The 20,783-nt window shown below is 40.5% G+C and overlaps 1 protein-coding gene across 11 annotated transcripts in view; it reads right to left on the bottom strand.

The window, feature by feature from the left end:
- Positions 1–20,783, bottom strand: part of LOC115860926 (cytochrome c oxidase assembly factor 1 homolog) — a 242,806-nt gene that overhangs the window by 43,034 nt on the left and 178,989 nt on the right. For 9 of the 11 annotated variants that reach the window (XR_009565157.1, XR_009565156.1, XM_060304850.1 and 6 more), the window contains one exon: positions 6,577–6,629. The exons of the other annotated variants lie outside the window; for them this stretch is intronic. Coding sequence is in view for 5 of the 9 variants with exons in the window: in XM_060304850.1 (XP_060160833.1) it covers positions 6,577–6,629 (53 nt within the window). In the remaining 4 variants the exon portion in view is untranslated. The remainder of the gene's footprint in view (positions 1–6,576; positions 6,630–20,783) is intronic. 11 annotated transcript variants of the gene reach the window in all.

Here is a 20,783-nt window from a genome sequence, read left to right on the forward strand (position 1 = left end):
TGGAAGTATGAGTGAACAATGGGAATAGATCAAAGCCTCTTTCTAACTTCTCCTCCTCATCTCATTTTATTCTCCTGTGTTAGAAGTCAAAGCATAAATACACCACTAAGGCTTTCTCAGTCTACTCCAACCTCAATGTAGTAAGTAGTTAGTGGAAATGCCTCTAAAACTAAGAAACAGTTGATTGCTACTTAACTCTTTGGTGCTGTTATGGGACTATGTGCGTAGCTTAACGGGAGCTGGAAGAAAGCACATCACACATAGCTAGCCTAAAGTCAACATTTTTAAAGAAGTACATTTTCTAAAACAAAAAGACTGATATGTTAATCTCTGTGTTTGAACATACAGTCGACCAAAATATGGTGACAGGTATTAACTAATACAGAAAGAGTGAAATAACTAGAATTCTTTCACAACAGGAAGATGAAGATCAAGACTTATCATGACCGTATACATTTTTAAAGACCTATGACAGTGATTTTATACGTGGTGATGTAGACACTGATTTCTTCTCCATATCACTTAAAAGTCTGAAAATAGTCATTTTAGGATGATTTTTTAAAGTTCTACTCTAATCACTCTACCCAGTAAACACACAGAATTTGTTATTCCAGAAGGTGCTCAAAGGCAATGATATAAACAGCACTTAATCTAATTCACAGATGACAGCTCTAAATAGGTAAGTAAGGAAAGCTAGGCTTATTTTGAGGACACGTCCTGACCATCCCTGCTGATAGTCTTGAGAACAATTACCAGAACCTCATCCCCTCAAATGTGGAAAAAAAATTCAAATTCGGGAAAAGCTTCATTCTTTTTCCTTTTTACATATCACAGTGAACATTTCATTAATAAAGTCAAGCTGAGCTCACTATTTCTTATTTGACAATGCCCCCCCCAAACACTTAGCATCTAATGGATTTCCCTTAATTAATAGCTAACATTTAATGAACCCTTACTGTGTGCCAGGTACTTTACTAAATGCTTTACATAATTAACTCATTTCTCTGAAGGAATGCTATTATTACCATCAGCAGTTTAAAGATAGGAAACAAAAGGGACACAAAAGTCAAATAATTTGCCCAGTTTTTCATTCCAGTTACTACTGCTACATCACAAATTACACCAAACGTAGTGGCTTGAAAAACGATTTTATCATACATGAAATCTGGAGGTCAAGAATTCGGACAGGGCACAAAGGTAGAGGCTACAACTAAGAAGACTCAACAACTAGGGATGTCTCAATGGCTGGGGGTGGGAGTCATCTGGGGAAATTTTCACTTGCGTGTATGACTGTTGATGCTACTGTCATCTAGAATCTCAGCTGGAGCTGTCAACTAGAGCACCTACATATGGCCTCTCTTGTGTCCTGGGCTTTCTTCACAGCATGGAAGCTTCAGCATAGCAGGACATCTTGCATGGCAGCACAGAGATCCAAGTGCGAGTGCCCCTGAAAGCAAGGTGGCGGCTAAATTGCCTTTTCCAACCTAGCCTCAGACGTCGTTCAGCACTTATGCCACATTCCATTAGTCACAGGCAAATCACAAGCCTGCGCAGATTCAAGAGGAGAGGATAGAGACCCCTCCTCTCAACAGAGGAGTGTCAAGGTCATGGCCTACAAAGAGCAGGGGGCTGGAAGTTCAGCCATCTTTGGGAAATACAACATACCACCATTGTATTGCAGAGATTCACAGAGCATGTTCTTTTTTTTTTGCGGTACACGGGCCTCTCAGTGTTGTGGCCTCTCCCGCCGCGGGGCACAGGCTCCGGACGCACAGGCTCAGCGGCCATGGCCCACGGGCCCAGCTGCTCCGCGGCACACGGGATCCTCCCGGACCGCGGCACGAACCCGCATCCCCTTCACCGGCAGGCGGACTCTCAACCACTGCGCCACCAGGGAAGCCCCCACAGTGCATGTTCTTAACTACCATACGCAACTGCGAGCTCCAGAAGTGGCACTCTATATAGTGCTTAACAACCAAGCTCTTGACCTAGTCCAAAAGTTTTGGAATCTGGAATGGGCAAAGGGACCAAGTGGAGGGTGAGTTCTGAAGAGGCTTCTTTAGGCTATATTCCCGTCACGCTCATCCCCCCCTCTGGAAGCCATCAGTGAAAACAGAGGATTCTCTACACCACCAAGAAAACAGAAGAGTCTCTTATAATCTCTCCACCATGATAGTTCCCAGGGGTGGCCAATTCCATCATAAAAATCAATTTAAGTGTTTCTGAAAGATGGCAAGCGATGTCCCATGGATATCCTCCTCTCATGATGGTCTGTGCACCATCATCTGGTCATCTGATGTCAAATATTACAGACTTAACCCAAATCAGACCTTGATTTCTGACGTCGCATTTAATACTGCCACAAGATCCACATTATTTACAAATAAATCAACAAATAGTTCAAATTCAGATGGGAATCTATAAGTCTAAGAGCAAGTTTCCAGAACCTTTTTTAGGGAGCAGAGGAGTTGGAGGAGCCATTCAAAACAAGTAATTTTTTATATCACTTTATTTCATATACATGTGATATAATCAAAGCTTACCACTGATTCCACTGCCAATTTCAAGGGTTTTGGATAAACTAAAGCACAATCGAGAGACTGCAGAATCAGGCTATTTAGAGACTCTCCAACGTTAAATCTTTCAGGATCAGATCCCTGGCACAAAGCCAGGCAAACAAAAGGTACAAACTGACTCACTGGACTAAAAACCCACCCTTCATTAGCCGCAGAGGAAGAATGATGTTTTAAAGTGGTACAGTTATTATCTGGGCTGTGAACAAATACCTCCCCATTAACAGTCCCTCAGAATACTAGTCTGAAAAATCTTGGTGTTACCAAGGAATTTCATTAAATCTGGTGGGGGGTTTTTTGTTAAAAATAATAAAATCATTGTCTTCAATAAAGTGTTGGTTGATACAAGGGAAAAACCAAGAATGCCTTCCCTCTCTTTTGGTTCACACCCTAGGTGAAGGCATGAAAACACAGTCAGCTACAATGCACTCGTGGTTTATTTACAGAGAAACATTCTGGCAAAATTAGCATAACTGGTTAAGTGTTACTTATTTGGAAATCCTGGTGTAGCAGTAATTTAAAAAAAAAACAAAACTGCTTTACCAGTTTAACTTTAAAGAAGTCAAGTCAAATTTTCATTTTGAATAAAATTTCAATTGACACGGACAACTTGAGCTGGACTATTAAAACAACCAAACAGCAGAGGAGACATTTAATGAATAAACTCCCCTGTTAACACTTTGTCTACATGGATTTTTCCAGAGGTACTGTGTTCTGGCTACATGAGGCTGGCTTTGTTTCTTTCAATAAATTAGAGAAGGGCAAAAGGTGGGGAGGGGAATGTGACAATCACACTTAATCCACACCAGGCCGCCATATGTCACTTTTGTCCTTTGCTGGTTCATTGATTATTCATGAATTCACTACCTGAAAAATGCTATATTTATCTTTACAGCCACAAAGCTGTCAATTCAGTTCCAAGTATGCCTGCCTTTGTTTTCAGTGAAATGCACACTTTGGGAGAAGGCGGCCTTTTGTATGACACTGCCCTATGCTATAAAACAGGTATAAAAAAAAAATCTGATATAATATAGGTGAGTTTCAATGTTGATACTGACCTGAACATTGTTATTATTTTGTAATGACTGTTAGATCAAAAGAAAATGAAGCAGTCTCGGCTTTTAGAGCCTTTGGCCTCTCAAGATTTCCAGAGAGGCCCTAAATCCTACTCCCTACTGTATTTTGTTATCAATGGTCTTACTGTTTCCATTTCTTTTCTTCTTTTATACATGCTTGTTTCTGGTAAGTATCCTATGCTATTATGTTACCTGCTCAAAGCTACCTGAGTTCCAACCACTGCTTCTCTGGGATGCATTACATCAGTTCTAGCTCAGAATCTGCCTGAAAGTTTCCTTTTCCCACATACAGTCATTGCCTTGAAGGATTCCACAGGTCATTTAAATTCCAACTTGTTTGCCAGCACATAGAGGAGACATACTTTTAGAAAGGCAAAGAGACACTCAGCTTTCAACACTACCTACCAGACAAGAAGACAGGGAAGATAAGCTTGCCTAAAGACATTTTAAATGCTTCCCTGATGGCTTCAAGCTTAAAACTACTACCACAAATCCATCATCTTTGTCCTGAGGGAGAAAGTCAGAGGGAGAAAATAGATTAAAACTATACTTGCATCCTAAAAATTCTGTGAACAGCTTGAAGGATAAAAAAGCAAAGTGAAATCTACACTCCCAAATTACTGTCATTTTAAAGTTTTGTGATAAAAGCCAAAAATGTAAATTGAATTTAATTTTCTCTAGGTGTGCTCAACAACAATTTTGACATGAATGTCAAACATGTGATAAAGGTTCTTTAACAGTTAGTGACTGAGGGTAAAGACCTAATCCAAAGAGAAAAATAGCACTTCATAAATAGTTCCAACAGATCGTGCATTCTTCCATGTTTTATTTCAATTAATCTTTTGAGGACACCTAAAAGTCTCTTTCTAATTCAAGAATGTGATTAAGACCTGCACCTCCATTAACAGGAAAATGAGGCAGAAGGAGCCTTAATACTTCAGAACTCCAATATGATGTAAGACTAAGTCATCAAATTCCTAACATGATAAACTTATGAGATCAATGTTCATGTCTAAAAAAGCAAAAGAAAAAAAAGATTCAAACACAGCTTGACTGTTTTCATGTTTTAAAAAATAATTTAATCACAGAGATTTATTCATGTTAGTGCCTAATTGTTTTATAGGACTGTCTACCTTCAGAAGCCCCTAACCTGTTTGTTCTTTACCAAATGCATCACTCCTTGTTCAGTCATCCAGGATGGAAACCTGGGCCTCTTCTGTCACCCTGCTTTCATTAGTCAGGATTAAGTTCAACCACATACAACGTGAGCAAAAACAAACAATCAGACAAAGCCATCAGCTTACACAAGACAAAAAGTAATTGTATTCTGACAAAAAAAGACGCCCAGATGTAGTCAGGCCAGTGTATTCTAGTTCACAGCGCCGGGCCCTTTCCCTCTTGATGACGTGCCATTCTCAGCATGTGCCCTCCCCTTCAAGGTGCAAGATGGCTGCTTGAGTGCCTGCTATCGCATGCCCGTAACAGCCAGTAGGAGAGAGGGGAAGGAGGGCTCAATCCTTTCAATAACACTTTCTAGAAGTTCCACACAGCACTTCCATTTTCATCTCACTAGGCTGAATTTAGTGATAGTCACATCTAGCTACAAAAAGACTTGAAAATGCCATCTTTTCATTGGGCAATAATATATCCAACTGAAAATTAGGGTTCTGTTATACAAAGAAAGAAGGAAATGTTTGCCAGAATGAGCACGGTCACAGTCTCCAGGATTCTTCTCTCTTACTCCCCACATCCAGTCCTCTCAGCTCACCACCATTATTTAGCTAAGTCAACCCTATCAGCATGGTTGTAATTCACCTTATCATCATCTCTGCCGGAACTATAACATCCTAACTGATCTCCCTGAGCCAGGTGGAAATCAGCTATTCCATTTGGTCACAGAAACTAAAGAAAAGCGTGGGAAGAGACATGTGAGTGGGAGGCACCATCACTTCTCCTTCAGGCTCATACAAGCCACCCTGGCAAAGGAGGAACTCTGCTCTTCCATGCAAACGTATTAAGGTCCCTAGGGAAAGACAGAGAGACTGACTGCAATCTGGTGTCTGTGTGATTGTGGAGAATCTTGCTGGGGTTCAGTGGTTAGAGATGAGGGTCTTCACAGAGCAGGAAATCATCTGTACCTCAAAAAACACTTCTCCGTGGGCAGAATCAGAAAATTATCAACAGAATTCTATACTCAACACAAATATTTTCCACAAATGAAGGCAAAATAAATACTTTTGCAGACAAATAAAAGCTGACAGAATTCACTGAAAGCAGACTTGCACTATGAGAAATGTTTTTAATTGAAATATATTTGACATACAACATTGTGTAAATTTAAGGTGTACAACATGTTGATTTAATATTCATATTTGGAATACGACTGCCTTTGTAGCAATAATCAGTACCTCCATCACATTACATAATTATCATTTCTTTTTAGTGGTTGGAATAATTAAGTTGTCTCTTAGCAAGTTTGATGATTATAATACAATATTATCTATATTCTCTGTACTGCACATTAATTCTATAGGACTTATTTACTACTTGGTGCAAGTTTGTCCCCTTAAACAACATCTGTCCTATCACCCCTACCTTCCATCCTCTGGTAACCACCATTTCACTGTTTTTATGAGTTTGGCTTTTCTAGATTCTTCGTATAAGTGATATCATACAGTATTTGTCTTTCTCTGACTTATCTCACTAGAGATATTAAAGTTCTTCCGGCAGAAGGAAAATATCAAATGGAAATTTGGAACTACAAAAATAGAGGCCTACAATGTAAAATACATGGCTAATTGTTAAGGACATTTTTGTCTCATTTTTAATCTTTTTAAAGGTTAATTGAAGTGACATCAGCAAGATGGCAGAATAGGAGCTTTCTACTGTCTTTTCCCCAAAGACCAATGATTAAGACGATCACCTACCGAGAAGAGTGCTTTTGTGCAACTGCAAAGTCCAGCAGAGAAGTTCCAGCACGCTACGGGAGCAAAAACAGCAGAGATTAGATGCAGTGAGGAAGGTAAAAGGAACATATTAACCCCTCCCCAAGGTGGTGCGGCTCAGTGCCTCTCGCCAACAATTTCTCCCACCAGGGAAAGTGAGAGCATGTGAGTGCGTGCCCAGCTCCCCCAGCTGTACAAGGTGCTGCCAAAGGGGCCCACTTCTTTCCTGCCCCATCCAGGGCACTGAGGTGAGCTGAACAACGGCGGTCAGAGAGGGGCTGAGAGAACAGCTGCCAGAGCCGGGAATGGGTCAAAGGGACATGGATCCTATTAACCATTTCGAGGACAGCATCAGGAAGCCCACCCCTGAGCTGCTGGGGATACCTCCCCTGCACTTCCCCATCTGTGCACCTCACTCACACATACTCCCACCCAGTGGCAGGCTCCCCATGCGTACCCCCCCTGCCCCACACTTCCAGTGAAGGGATGTGTTCAAAGCTCGGTATGCAAATAAAACTGTGTTTAAAGAGATGTAAATACAATGGAATGTTATTGAGCCATAAAAAAACAAGGAAATCCTAGCATTTGCAACAACATGGACAAACCTGGAGGACATTATGCCAAGTGAGATAAGCCAGACAGAGAAACAAATATACTGCCTGATCCCACCAATATGGAGAATCTTAAAAGGAAGTTGAACGCACAGAAACCGAGTAGAAGGGTGGTTGCCAGGGGCTGGGGTGGGATGGGGAAATGGGGAGAGGTTGGTCAAAGGGTACAAATGTTTAGCTGTTAGATTAATAAATCCTGAGGATCTATGTACAGCATGACTGCAGCAAACACAGCACAATGTACAGTATGGTGACTATATTCTGGTATTATATAACTGAAATTTGCTAAAAGAGTCGATCTTAAGGGTTGTCACACACACACACAAAAAGTGAGGTAATGGTTGTGTCAACTTGATTGTGGAAATACTTTCACAATCTATACAAATATCAAATCATCATGTTGTACACTTTAAATATGACAGTTTTGTCAATTATAAGGCTGGAAAAAATTGGCTGTTTAAAGCAAACTTGATAATAATAAAGTATGTGGGTTTATAACATGAAGAAATAAAATATATGATAAAAATAGCACAAGATGAGAGTGCAGAATGGAAGTATATTGTTGTAAGATTCTTGTGTGAAATGGTATATATATTACCTAAAGGTAAATTAATAAAGTTAGACATATAAACCCTAGAGTAACTACTAAAAGTAATAAAACAAAAGGTATAGCTATCAGCCAATAATGGAGATAAAATGGAATCACAAAAAAATACTCTATTAATCCAAAAGAAAGTAGAAAAACATGAAGAAAGAGGAACAAGGATGAGACACGTAGAAAACAGAGAGCAAGACGGCAGATTTAAACTTGATCATATTGAAAATAAATGTAAACTGTCTAAACACTATGCTTAAAAGGCAGAGATTATCATAATGGATAAAAGAAAAAAAGCAAGACTCAATGATATATCATCTGCAAGAATTAGTTGGTCAATGACACTAATGTTCCTAAGGTCTACAAAAATATAAAATAGCCTCTTCCCTATACCTGGGAAATTACTGGATAGTGCAGGAAGGAGGGCCCAGAAAGGTCCTCACTTCACAGTGGGTCAAGAAATTTTGCGTCAATAAAAAATTTCGCTGCCAGGGAGTGAACAAATGCAGAAAGTCAGAATTACGGATTCTGCCTTTCTGGCAGCCCTAACATAGAATGTGCTGAGAAGACAGACACTTTGGGTGAATTCAAGCCTCCCAGCCACATGGAGAATAACATTAATTTGAAAAGGCTGGGGGAGTCAGTTGTCCTAATTCATATCACACTGACCCCCTGAGGCTTCTGCAAAATCAAGCCCCCAATACCAATTAACTCTACAACAGTCATTGTGCAATGCGGAAAAACTTGGTGCTGTACCCAGTCAAGGATTACATCATTTGCAGGAGCTAACAGACATGTTGGCTACATCCTGGCAAGTAGGGCTATCAAACATGCACGTCAGCCTGCTGAGCAAGTCAGCCCAATAAAATAGGTAACCAGGCAATGGCCCAGCATTTTCCTCCTCTGTGAAGTAGAAGCAAGATATACATTTCACTCGGTCTCTTTCATAAATAGGAAGCTATGAGCAACTGCATTTTTTGCCATACAGGTAATTTCCCTGATAAGCATTACAAAGTGACAAAAAAAAATTTCTTAAGAGTTAGGGCAGGGCGGTTAGCACTACTGGATCAGCCTGAGCTTGAATTCCTGGAAAGTAGCAGACAACAACGGAATAGTTTCAAAATTTTACATAGCCTCTTAACATGGATTGTGGTTTTTAAAGCCAATGAGCAAATACTGAGGAGGTGTGTCTTAAGGATAGTCAGAGCTGAGTGAGAGTAGACAGTCTTACAGTGGGTTGTTTTACCCAAGGATCTAGGTGACAAACATGGAGCCAGGATTCATAAGGGAAATCAAGGCAGCCAATGAAATAATCAGGTGATGAGGGAAGCGGGAAAGCCAAGTGGGTGACTTTTTCTGAGGAGCGGTATAAATGCTTGCATTCATTTTCTATGGCTATTGTAACAAATTACCACAAACTTAGTGGCCTAAAATAACACAAATTTATTATCTTACAGTTCTGTTAATCAGAAGTCTAACGCAGATCTCACTGGGCTAAGATCAAGTTGTCAGTAGGATACATCTTTTTGGGGGGCTATATGGAAGAATTTGTTTCTTTGCTTTTTCCATCTTGTAGAGGTCGTCCTCCTTCCTTGACTGTGGCCCCTCCCTCCAACTTCAAAGCTAGCAACAGCAGGCCTAGACCTTCTCACACTGCCATCTCTGGTTCTCTCTTCCAATTCCCTCTTCCACTTTTAGGGACCCATGATTACAGTGGGATGCCCAAATTAATCCAGGATAATCTCCATATTTTAAGGTCAGGTGAATAGCAATCTTAACTCCCCTTTACCATGTAACCTACCATATTCAGAGGTTCCAAGGTCTGAATGTGAACATACTGGCAGGGGTGAGGGGATGACGACCACATTACTCTGCCTACCACAGCGCTGCCAGCAGCTTTCCATAGGGACGTCTCTACTGATTTCCATGAATAAAGCAATGCTGTTTAAAGAGGGGAAACAGCACAGATTCGGGGAAATACAGGTAGCCATTGTGATTCCAAGTCTGTGATTCTGTAGATCTTCAGGAAGAGGTGTGGACAAGGCTGCCAAGAAAGCATCAACAGTACTGCAGATTGGACTGGCTCAGCATAGAGCGGCTGGGAAACTTAGTGCCACTGAGAAGCACAAAGACACAAAAAAGGGGGGGGGTTAGGAGAGGGTCAGGGTTTGAGTCCAAGATGTGGTACTAACTGCAAGATCTTACTTAGGCAAGTCACTTAACTGCTGTGTCCTACTTTTCTCTTCTGCAAAATGAAAAAGTTGATTTAAATTATCTTCTAAAGTCTCTTCCAAGTCAAAGTGCTATGATGTAATGTAATAGGGGAGAAAGGAAATAAAGAGACCAGAAGTTTACTCTCCTTAAATTTAAAACCAGGGCTTAGCATTTCATCTTCCCATGGGAATGGAGAATAGCAGACTTTTTTATTTTGAAGTCAAATAAATGATACCTTGTAAACACTAAGTATGTGGGAAAATCTGACTCTCTATAGCATCAGTTCTTAAATTTTTGACTAATCCATGTAAATTTAAAAAGCCAACAGACGACATATTTTGATGATTCTAATAATTAAAATATATAAAATGATAATATTATACCATTAGGAAAAGAAAGAAAATCTTAGGTTAACCAATCTTTGGTGCTGGGGAGGAAGGATTGGGAACAGTGGAGGAACCAGTTCCTAGGAAGCAGGAAGTGTCATTCAGGACAAATTATAAGTTATGAAACTGGTAACTAACATATTAATAAACACCTAGAACACAACCTTAAAAACAAAAAAAATAATCAAATGCCCAGTCTACATGATTTCAGAATACTAATTTTAAAAAGATAAAGTATTGAAATATCCTATGTAGTTTATCCTTATTACACAAGAATATTGCCCCATGATATGTGAATACTTACTGATTGTAGCAATTCTCAGGCATTCAATATAACTTAATGTCCAGAAACAATACCTAGGCTTTTTGCCAGAAAGAACTGATTATAATCATTAAAATCCTACACAAATGTACCAGAGGAATACAGAAAAGTATAAAGAATTACAGGTAACCTAAAAGTAAAGGGATATCTCCTCTAAAATAATAATCCAGATATCCACTTTTTGGCCTCAATTAACACTTACATAAATAATAGTAAGGTAGGCTTTGGAAATTCAGAAATAAATCTATCTGGGTAATTTATACAGTGAGGAGAGAGCTACAGGGTTTGTACATGACTGCCTGTTCTAAATGGTGAATGTGTAAAAGAAAGCTATGTGGAGCCAGCAGTCTAAGGACATCATAGCTGGAATCAGGGCTACAGTATTTACAGAGTGATCATGGGAGGAAAGTTGTGGTTCTGGTGACAATGAATTAAACATTTGGAAACCTAAGCCCCAGTCCCCATATTTTCTAAAGGCCTAGGTTTGCTCACCTGTAAAATAACAAGGTTCTAGTATTTGAGAGGATAACAGCTATTTTTCACATCTACTGAGGGCAAATATTAAGAAGCAGGCGTACACTGTCAAATGAACGCCCTATGATGGATAAGGGAATAATTTTACATTAGAAAGTTTTGTTAAATATTGCAACATGCCATCAAAAGAGCCTGTAAAATGATTTTTTGTTTAATAGTAAACTTTACTTCTAGAGCAGTTTTAGGTTCACAGGAAAGTTGGGCAGGAAGTACAGAGAGCTCCCATGTATCCCCTGCCCCCATACACACAGCCTTCCCCACTATCAACATCCTGAACCAGAGTGGGACACTGATTACAATCAATAAACCTACAGTGACACATCGTCATCATCCAAAGTCCATAGTTTGCATCAGGGTTCACTCTTGGCGTTAACATTCTATAGGTTTTGACAAACGTATTAACAACATGTATCCACCATTACAGTATCATAGAAAACAGTGTCACTGCCCTCAAAGTCCTCTTGATTTTGCCCATTCATCCCTCCCTCCCTGCCAACCCCTGGCAACCACTGATCTTTCTACTCAAATTACCTTGTTTTAAGGTCAAAGGCTTTCCTAGGACAAAGGTGGGAAGACTTTCTATATGGCCATTCAACATCCTAAGCTGTCTTTACTCACTGTCATACAATGTCACAGAGCACCTGAGCTTTGTCACTATTGTAACAGTACAGTATAAGGAAACTCCCAGGAGAATGAAAATATTTCACGCAAGAAATTTAATATTAGTAAGTTATTGGTACATTAATTATAACAATATTCTGATATTGTACTCCTCTAAACTTCAAAGAATTTTAGAGAATGTGGTACAAGGTGACTAGAGTTGAAAGCAAGCAAGCAGTATTTTTGTCCTTACCATTTTTTCCCAGTGGTCTTTAATATTTATGATGTTATTTTCAATCTTTATTTTTCAACAGATGCTAAAGGTATAGCTAAAATAAAAGAAACTGGCATTTCCTGCTCCTGATAGTAATAAAAAGGCTTCATCATAATGCCCTACAGCTTCTGCTTCCCGGCTTTCCGTCAAGAAATGAAAAATTAAGTTCACTGTGTGGCTCATTCTACAGATCAAAACTCCAGCTTTTATAATTTTTTTTTAACAGCAGTGGTCAAAGTACTGGAAATCAACAGCTGCCAGAAAGCAGAACCTGGCAATTTACATCCATGAGACATACGCCACAGTTAAGCAAAACCACGGGGGCCATTCCTCAGAGCTCTTGCCTGACTCAAGCCTGACTTAGGGCTTGACTAAGGGCTGTTTTGCAAGCCCTAACCCCAGACTCAGAACCACAGTCAGGCAGGTACGGAAGACCCGAACTGCCCTGGATAACTGGGTGAGGCCCTCGTCACCTAGAGCATGTTTCCACTTGCCAAAAGAGCTCATTTCCAGTCAGACAGGGGGGATAGAGCTGATGAGAGAGAAAGCAGAAAAGACCATGGTCTCTTATGGGTCTCCAACTACAATACACTGCCAGGAGGCCAGTTTTCATATGAAGTGTTATCTTGGATTTTCAAGCCATCTTCTATGTATCATGTATCATTTTGGTTCACCATATAACCTAAGGTGAGTACACTTTGATATGAAATCTTGTTCAAGGCAGGCAGCGTAAGATCTGATTTTTTTTTTAATTTATTTATTTTTGGCTGCGTTGGGTCTTCGTTGCTGCGCGCGGGCTTTCTCTAGTTGCGGCGAGCGGGGGCTACTCTTCATTGCAGCGCGCGGGCTTCCCATTGTCGTGGTTTCTCTTGTTGCAGAGCATGGGCTCTAGGCACGCAGTCTTCAGTAGTGGCTCGCGGGCTCTAGAGCACAGGCTCAGTAGTTGTGGCGCACGGGCTTAGTTGCTCCGTGGCATGTGGGATCTTCCCAGACCAGGGATCGAACCCATGTTCCCTCCATTGGCAGGCAGATTCTTAACCACTGTGCCACCAGGGAAGCCCAAGATCTGATTTTTAAAAATCAAATCTTCCCTAGCAGAGGGGACAGTGACTAGAATGGGTGGGGGAACAAGTGGCTTCTGGATGGCTAGTAACGTTCTGTTTCCTGATTTGGGTGCTCATTAGACAATGTGTGCAGGTGCGTACTTTTATCAGTATTCATGAAATACTTCAATAACAAGCTCAAACCAAAACAAAAATCAACCATTCAGCAATAGAAACAGAGAGTAATAGGTAAGAACAGGCAATTCACAGAAACTCAAAAGGCCAATAAACTCTGAAAAGAAGTCCCACCCCTCTCGAACTCCAGAATCCTTTCCCTAATGCCCTCAAAAACACCTCTATCATCCCCAATTACTCAACCTTTTCTCAGACATTCCTGCTTGGGACACAACCCTGGCTGCACATACAACCACCTGGGAGTTTTAAAAAATTACCTAAGCCTGAGCTCCACCTCAGACTATCTGAGTCAGAATCTCCAGGGGCTGGGACCCAGGAAATGGTATGTTTACAAGCTCTCCCTGGTGATTTAAATATGCAACCAGGGTTGAAAGCCACTGCCAACTGAAACCTGGCTCTCCCTGCAGCCCTCTTCAGTCCAGCTGTCTTTATTCTCACACTCCTCCCCCCATTAGGCTGGAGGCAAGAGAGATGCTCTTATTTCTCATTGCCACTTCCAAACCACCATCACACCTGCTCCCTAAGATTCCAGCTTTCAATCTCACATTATCAGACCACACCATCCCTAATTCTCCTGTTGCGGTCATTAACATGACACCCCCAACCTCACTCCCTAATGGTTTTACCTCGTGGCTGTGATACTCTCTCCAACACTGTTCTTATCAAAATGCATAACTTAAGAAACAAAAAAATACCTTGAGACAAAAGAAAATGGAAAAACAACATAGCAAAACTTATGGGGTGTAAAAAGAAATGACACTGAGTTATTTGTAGTGAGGTGGACGGACCTAGAGTCTGTCATACAGAGTGAAGTAAGTCAGAAAGAGAAAAACAAATACTGTATGCTAACACATATATATAGAATCTAAAAAAGAACTGGTTCTGATGAACCTAGGAGCAGGTCAGGAATAAAGACACAGACGTAGAGAATGGACCTGAGGACACGGGGAGGGGAAAGGGTAAGCTGGGATGAAGTGAGAGAGTGGCATGGACATATATACACTACCAAATGTAAAATAGATAGCTAGTGGGAAGCAGCCGCATAGCACAGGGAGATCAGCTTGATGCTCTGTGACCACCTACAGGGGTGGGATAGGGAGGGTGGAAGGGAGACCGCAAGAGGTAAGGGATATGGGGATATATGTATATGTATAGCTGATTCACTTTGTTATACAGCAGAAACTAGCACTCCATTGTAAAGCAATTATACTCCAATAAAGATGTTAAAAACAAACAAAAAACAAACAAAACTTAAATGCCTACATGAAGAAACAAGAAAAATCTCAAATGAACCTTACATTACACCTCAAGGAACTAGAAAGGAAAGAACAAACGAAGCCCAAAGTTTATAGAAGGAAAGAAATAAAGATTAGAGCAGAAATAAATGAAATAAAGACTAAAAAGACAATGGAAAAGATCAATGAACTAAGAGGTGGTTCTTTGAAAAGATAAAATGGACAAACCTTTAGCTAGACTCATCAAGAAAAAAAACAAAAAGAAAGGACTCAAAGTCCAAAATGAAAGGGGAAACATTACAATCAATACCACAGAAATACAAAGGATCATAAGAGACTACCATGAACAATTATATGCCAACAAATTTGACAACCTAGAAGAAATGGATAAATTCCTAGAAACAAAATGATGATTTAATTATCCGCACAGATGATCCCTGACATCCTCCTCTCCTCTCAGAATCTGGTCCTTCACTTGACTACAGCTATTCATTCACACAGTCATACCCTAGAACTTGTCGTAGCCAATAACTTGACCCCCTTCACAATCTCAATTTCCAGCATCCTACTCTCCAGCCACCCCCTCATTTTTTCAGCTCACCTCCTCAAATATCTTTACTCCCGTACTTTTTTTAATACAAATTTATTCATTTATTTATTTATTTTTGGCTGCATTGGGTCTTTGTTGCTGTGCACGGGCTTTCTCTAGCTGCGGCGAGCGGGGGCTACTCTTCGTTGCGGTGCAGTGGGCTTCTCGTTGCAGTGGCTTCTCTTGTTGTGGAGCATGGGCTCTAGGCACACGGGCTTCAGTAGTTGTGGCACACAGGCTCAGTAGTTGTGGCGCACGGGCTTAGTTGCTCCACAGCATGTGGGATCTTCCTGGACCGGGGATCAAACCCGTGTCCCCTGCATTGGCAGGCAGATTCTTAACCACTGTGCCACCAGGGAAATTCCTTTACTCCAGTATTTTAAACCCCAGTTCTACCATCCATTGATCCTACCACCTTTTACTGTCCCCTTCACGCAACCTAGAGTTCGTGGTCCATCATTACAATCCCACTCTTTTGAACACACCCTCAACTATCTTGACCCCTCTTCCTCTATCATTACCACCAGGCAAACCCCAATCCTAGATAAATCCTACCTCCACCTTATCTGCACAGGTGAATTGTTTAATTCTGCTGACTGACCTCACTATATACCAATGACCACTGACTCCAAGTGGGCCATGCTGCGGCCTTGTAATCATAGACAATTTCTCTATTGTCCTGAATGATTAGATCACACCTTTTCCTCTCATCTCACTTCTACACCTCCTTCCCCCTTCTTAATTCACTGAGAAAATAAAAGCAGTCAGAATCTATCAGTTTACCTACATTTGTGCCAAAGTACTCTTGCCTTCCCTTTGCCACCATGGATGTGCTCCTATTAAAACCAGTCCCTCCACTGTATGCTAGATCCCATCTCCTTTCATCTGCTCAACCTCATTCCAGCAATTCTCCCCTCTCTCATACATCATCAATTTCTCCCTCTTCACCGTATCACTCATATCAGCATCAAACACGCTATAATAGCCCCTATCTTTGAAAAAACTTTCTTAATCCCGTGTCTTCTTCTAGCAACAGTCCCATTTCTCTACTCTGCCGTGGAGAGAAATTCTTCAAAAGAGGTGTCTATTTTTGCTATCTCCAAATCCTGTCTTCCCATTCTCTGAAGGTATACCAACCTAGTCTTTTTTTTTTTTTGGCTGCATTGGGTCTTCATTGCTGTGCACAGGCTTTCTCTAGTTGCAGCGGGCAGGGGTTATTCTTTCGTTGCAGCACACAGGCTTCTCATTGCAGTGGCTTCTCTCGTTCCCGAGCACAGGCTCTAGGCGCACGGGCTTCAGTAGTTGTGGCATGCGGGCTCAGTAGTTGTGGCTCACGGGCTCTAGAGCACAGGCTCAGTAGTTGTGGCGCATGGGCTTAGCTGCTCCGTGGCATGTGGGATCTCCCCAGACCAGGGTTTGAACCTGTGTGCCCTGCATTGCCAGGCAGATTCTTAACCACTGCGCCACCAGGGAAGCCCCACCAACCTAGTCTTTATCTCCTCACTACTCCACAGAAAAAGCTCCTGTGAAAGTCTTTAATGACCTCCATATTGTTAAAACCAAAGGTCAAGTCTCAGCACTCACCTTACTTGATCTATCAGAGCATATCTGACATCACCAACCAATCCTTCTTTGAAACAGATTCCAAACTAGGCTTCTAGGGCACTACTTGCTCTGGTTCTCCTCCTCCCAACCGAGCACTCATTTTCAGTCTCTCTTGTTGGTAAGCGTCATCTTTCTGACCTCTGAACATTGGGCTGACCCAGGGATCTTCTCGGACTTCTTTTCTATCTCCACATTCATCCCTTCATCCAATCTCACAGCTTAAACCCCTCCTCTATGCTGACATCCTTGCCTCTAGCTCAGACGTCTTCATATTCCAGACTCATGTATCTACCTTCCTCATCAACATCTTAACCTAAATGCTAAGGAGGCATCTAGAACTTGCTTGCCCAAAATCAAACTCCTGAATTCTCTCTTCTCCCCAAACCTGATTCTCCCAGGAATCTCTTTCAATGAATGGCAACTCTAACCTTCCCACTGTCCTGGCCAAAAACTTTCGTACATTTTCTCTCACATCCCACATATAAAATATCGGCATACCTTGTTGACTCTGCTTACAAATATATCCAGACTGTGAACACTTTTCATCACCTTCATCTCTACCCTGGACTAAGTCACCATCATCTTGCTTGAATTATAACGACTCCCTAATTAGTCTCCTTGTTTCTCCCATTAGCCTCTCTTACAGTCTCCTCTCAGCACCACAACACTCTATGATCCTTTTAAAGCCTAAATGAGATGATGTCTCTCCTCTGTTCAAAATCCTCACATTTCAGATGGCAATCACATTCAAGGTAAAAGACAAAGTCTCCATAATGGCCTATGAGGCTCACTATTCATTCTCTCACCTCACCTCCTACTGCCCCCTTGCTTACTCTATTTCAGCTGCCCTGGCTTCCTTGTGATTCTGTGAACATGTCACACACAAGGATCTTCTCATTTGTTATCCTCTCCGCCTGGAATGTTCTTCCTCCAGTGATCCACAAGGTACTTGCTCTCTTCTCTCTCTCCACAGCACTTATTACCATCTAAGATACCGTGTATTTTCCTGTCTGTTCATTTTCTGCCTCCATTTACTAGAATGTAAGCACACGGGACTTAGCAGTACTCAGTTCATCCGTTGTGTGCATGAATGGTACTTATGCTCATTAATAATTAGTAAAGTGCAAATTAGAGCAATATGAAAAGTCATTACCCGCCGATCATATGCCAAGAATTTAAGTCTGATAAAACCAAGAATGACTGGAGCATGGAACAGAAACTTTTATACACCAGTGGTGGGAGTATAATGCAAGTACTTTAAAGAACAATTTGGCAGTATCTAGTAAAGCTGAAGATGCATACACCCTTCAACCCAGCAATTACACTTCTATGTATATATCCTAGACCCTAGGGCCCACAACAACTCTCTTACAAGTACACAAGAAGATCTCTGCAAGAATACTCACTTCCATGTTGTTTGTAAATGCAAAACAACCAGAAATCTAAACACCTACCAATAGGAAATGTATAAATTATAATAGATACATATAACAGAGTACTATATAACAGCTAAATGATTAATGACCAACCTACAAATATCAACATGCTTGTTAATATGCTGAACGAATGAAAAGCAACTTGCAGAATGGTAAATATTATAGTATGATGCTATGTGTGTGTATATGTATGTGTGTGTGTGTGTATATATATACACACACACACACATACATATACACACACACATAAAATTGAATATATGTAATTGAAAACACAGAAAATGAACCAATCTTGTATGTAACTATACTTCTATATAATAATATATATCAGGACAGTGGTTACCTGTGAGGAGGAAGGGAAAAAGAGAGAAAACAGAATCAGGCAGGATTATACAGGGTGCTTCAACTGTACCTATTTTGTTTTATTTCTTAAAAAAGAAAAGCCTGTGAAGTTTGGGAAAATATTGGAATTTGACAGAAGTAGATGACAGCTATATGGGTATTTGTTAAGTTATTCTCTAAACTCTTCTGTAATCTTAAAATATTCATAATTTTAACCAAGTATATTACATTCTAAGAAAACTTATATGATTAAAATTTCCTATTTCCAAACTTCGTGAATAACAATGGCCAGCTTCTTCTAATTGAAATGAATGGTAAGGCTGCCAAGGCTTCTCTGAAAATTCTGGAATTCCACAAGAAGAGGGTTGGCTGCCAGCACACTCACTCTTCCACCTCAGCTTCCTTTCCTTGAAAAGACCTTCGAGTGGCATATTTCTATTTAAATATTAATCATCTGTAAACACTACCACATAAATACACCCCTAGGGAGGGCTGTGAAGTGGAAATGCAATTTGAAGCAGACACAGCAATCGGCACCAAGACCCATATGAGTTTCTAAAATCACCAGCTGGTACAGATGACTGATGTAAAGGTAGATAACTACTCTTTCACTTAGAGCCTTAGGCTCCTGAATTACAGTAGGACCGGTGAGATCTCTTCTGTTTTCTCAGACCTTCTACCAAAATTAGAAAGTACCTATGTAACTTGAACTCAGAAGAAAAATTCTCAAGATCACTTATTAATTAGAATAATACAGGATAAAAATCCAGAAACATTAAAGCATAATCTTTAGAAAAACTCATGATTGCAAGGTCAAAACAAAAGTTGTGGAATCACATATAACATGAAAAACTAATGTTTAGCCCTTAGATAAATCAGACAGGTTAATTTCACTGACAGCAACACAACCAACTTGCTCTTATAAGCAAGACTGTTTTTAAAAATCTCAAACGTGAAAACTAATACACAATTTGCAGAAGCAAAGGCATAAACCCAGCTGACTGGTATAAATGACAAACCTCTCCGTGCTATGGTTTCCTTGCTGTAATACCCTGTACTGAATACTTGCCACCCACTAACATTTACACAGAACCTTTGAGAATCACAGGACAAAAGGCAATGCAAAACCTGCTTTATAACCAGAGTGAAGGTTTAGAGTTGATTCACTAGGCAGCCATGAGCTGAAAATGATGAGGCAACTAGCACAAGAACAACTCTATTTTCTAATTATTTGTATAAATTGTGTTAGTGGCTACGTGATGTGAATCAATAGCTTGCCATACTTGTGGTTCATACTTCGTTGGGTACTTGGTTTCCAAGGACACTAATCTAAACTAGGATGTGCTTTTAAAAGCCCGTTATCAGCCATTACCGATTAAATAACTAATCTTCACAAGGAGATATTGCTTGGAGGGTACACCAAGCACACACTTCTACCACACAAATGTTCCGTCTGTATGAGGGCTGATAGATCCATTCTGAAAAGCGTCTGCACGTTTGAAAGTCAGAAGCCCTCACCACCACGACCGCTTTATATTAGCTTAAATGTTTTTGCAATTGTCCACCAGAAAGTTTCAAATTCCGCCAGGGTTTATTTACACTAAAGAGGCATCTAGAGCTTGGGAAAACTCAACAGCAGCACGGGTTAGAAAAGCTACAATTATATCTTGACTGCCTTCATCAAATTATAGGAGTGGGAGGTGAAGACACTGAGACACTCAGAAGAACGAACCCTTAAAGGTGAATCCTGCACTCTGATACACTAGGATCAAACACTAGGATCAAACACTCTGATACACTAGGATCAAACGCAGAAGTCACACATACCCCTTCGCTTGGTAAATTTTACAGGAAGAACAATGGGGAGTGCATAGTTCATCCTGTCATGAGAGGAGACAGTCAATGCACCTTTCTGGATGTAACCGAGGTACTTATTATAATTTAAAGTTCTTAATTCACTTTATTAATTACAGAGTTAATTATGTCTGTGTAAAGGGAACCGTGGGCTTTGCAGAGTCAACTTGTTATTTGTTTTTAAAAAAAAGTGAAAATTTTTTTCTCTAAGTACTAATTAGCATGGGTGTGTTTTATATTCGCTCCTAATACAGTTTCCAATCTTGAAAGATACCACAGACAGCACCACTGTCACACTGTCACAAAAAGGAAATTTTAAACAATTCTGTTAGAAATGTTTTAACTGAGTCATTA

This window comes from Globicephala melas, chromosome 9 (genome assembly GCF_963455315.2).
Source record: "Globicephala melas chromosome 9, mGloMel1.2, whole genome shotgun sequence".
NCBI lineage: Eukaryota > Metazoa > Chordata > Mammalia > Artiodactyla > Delphinidae > Globicephala > Globicephala melas.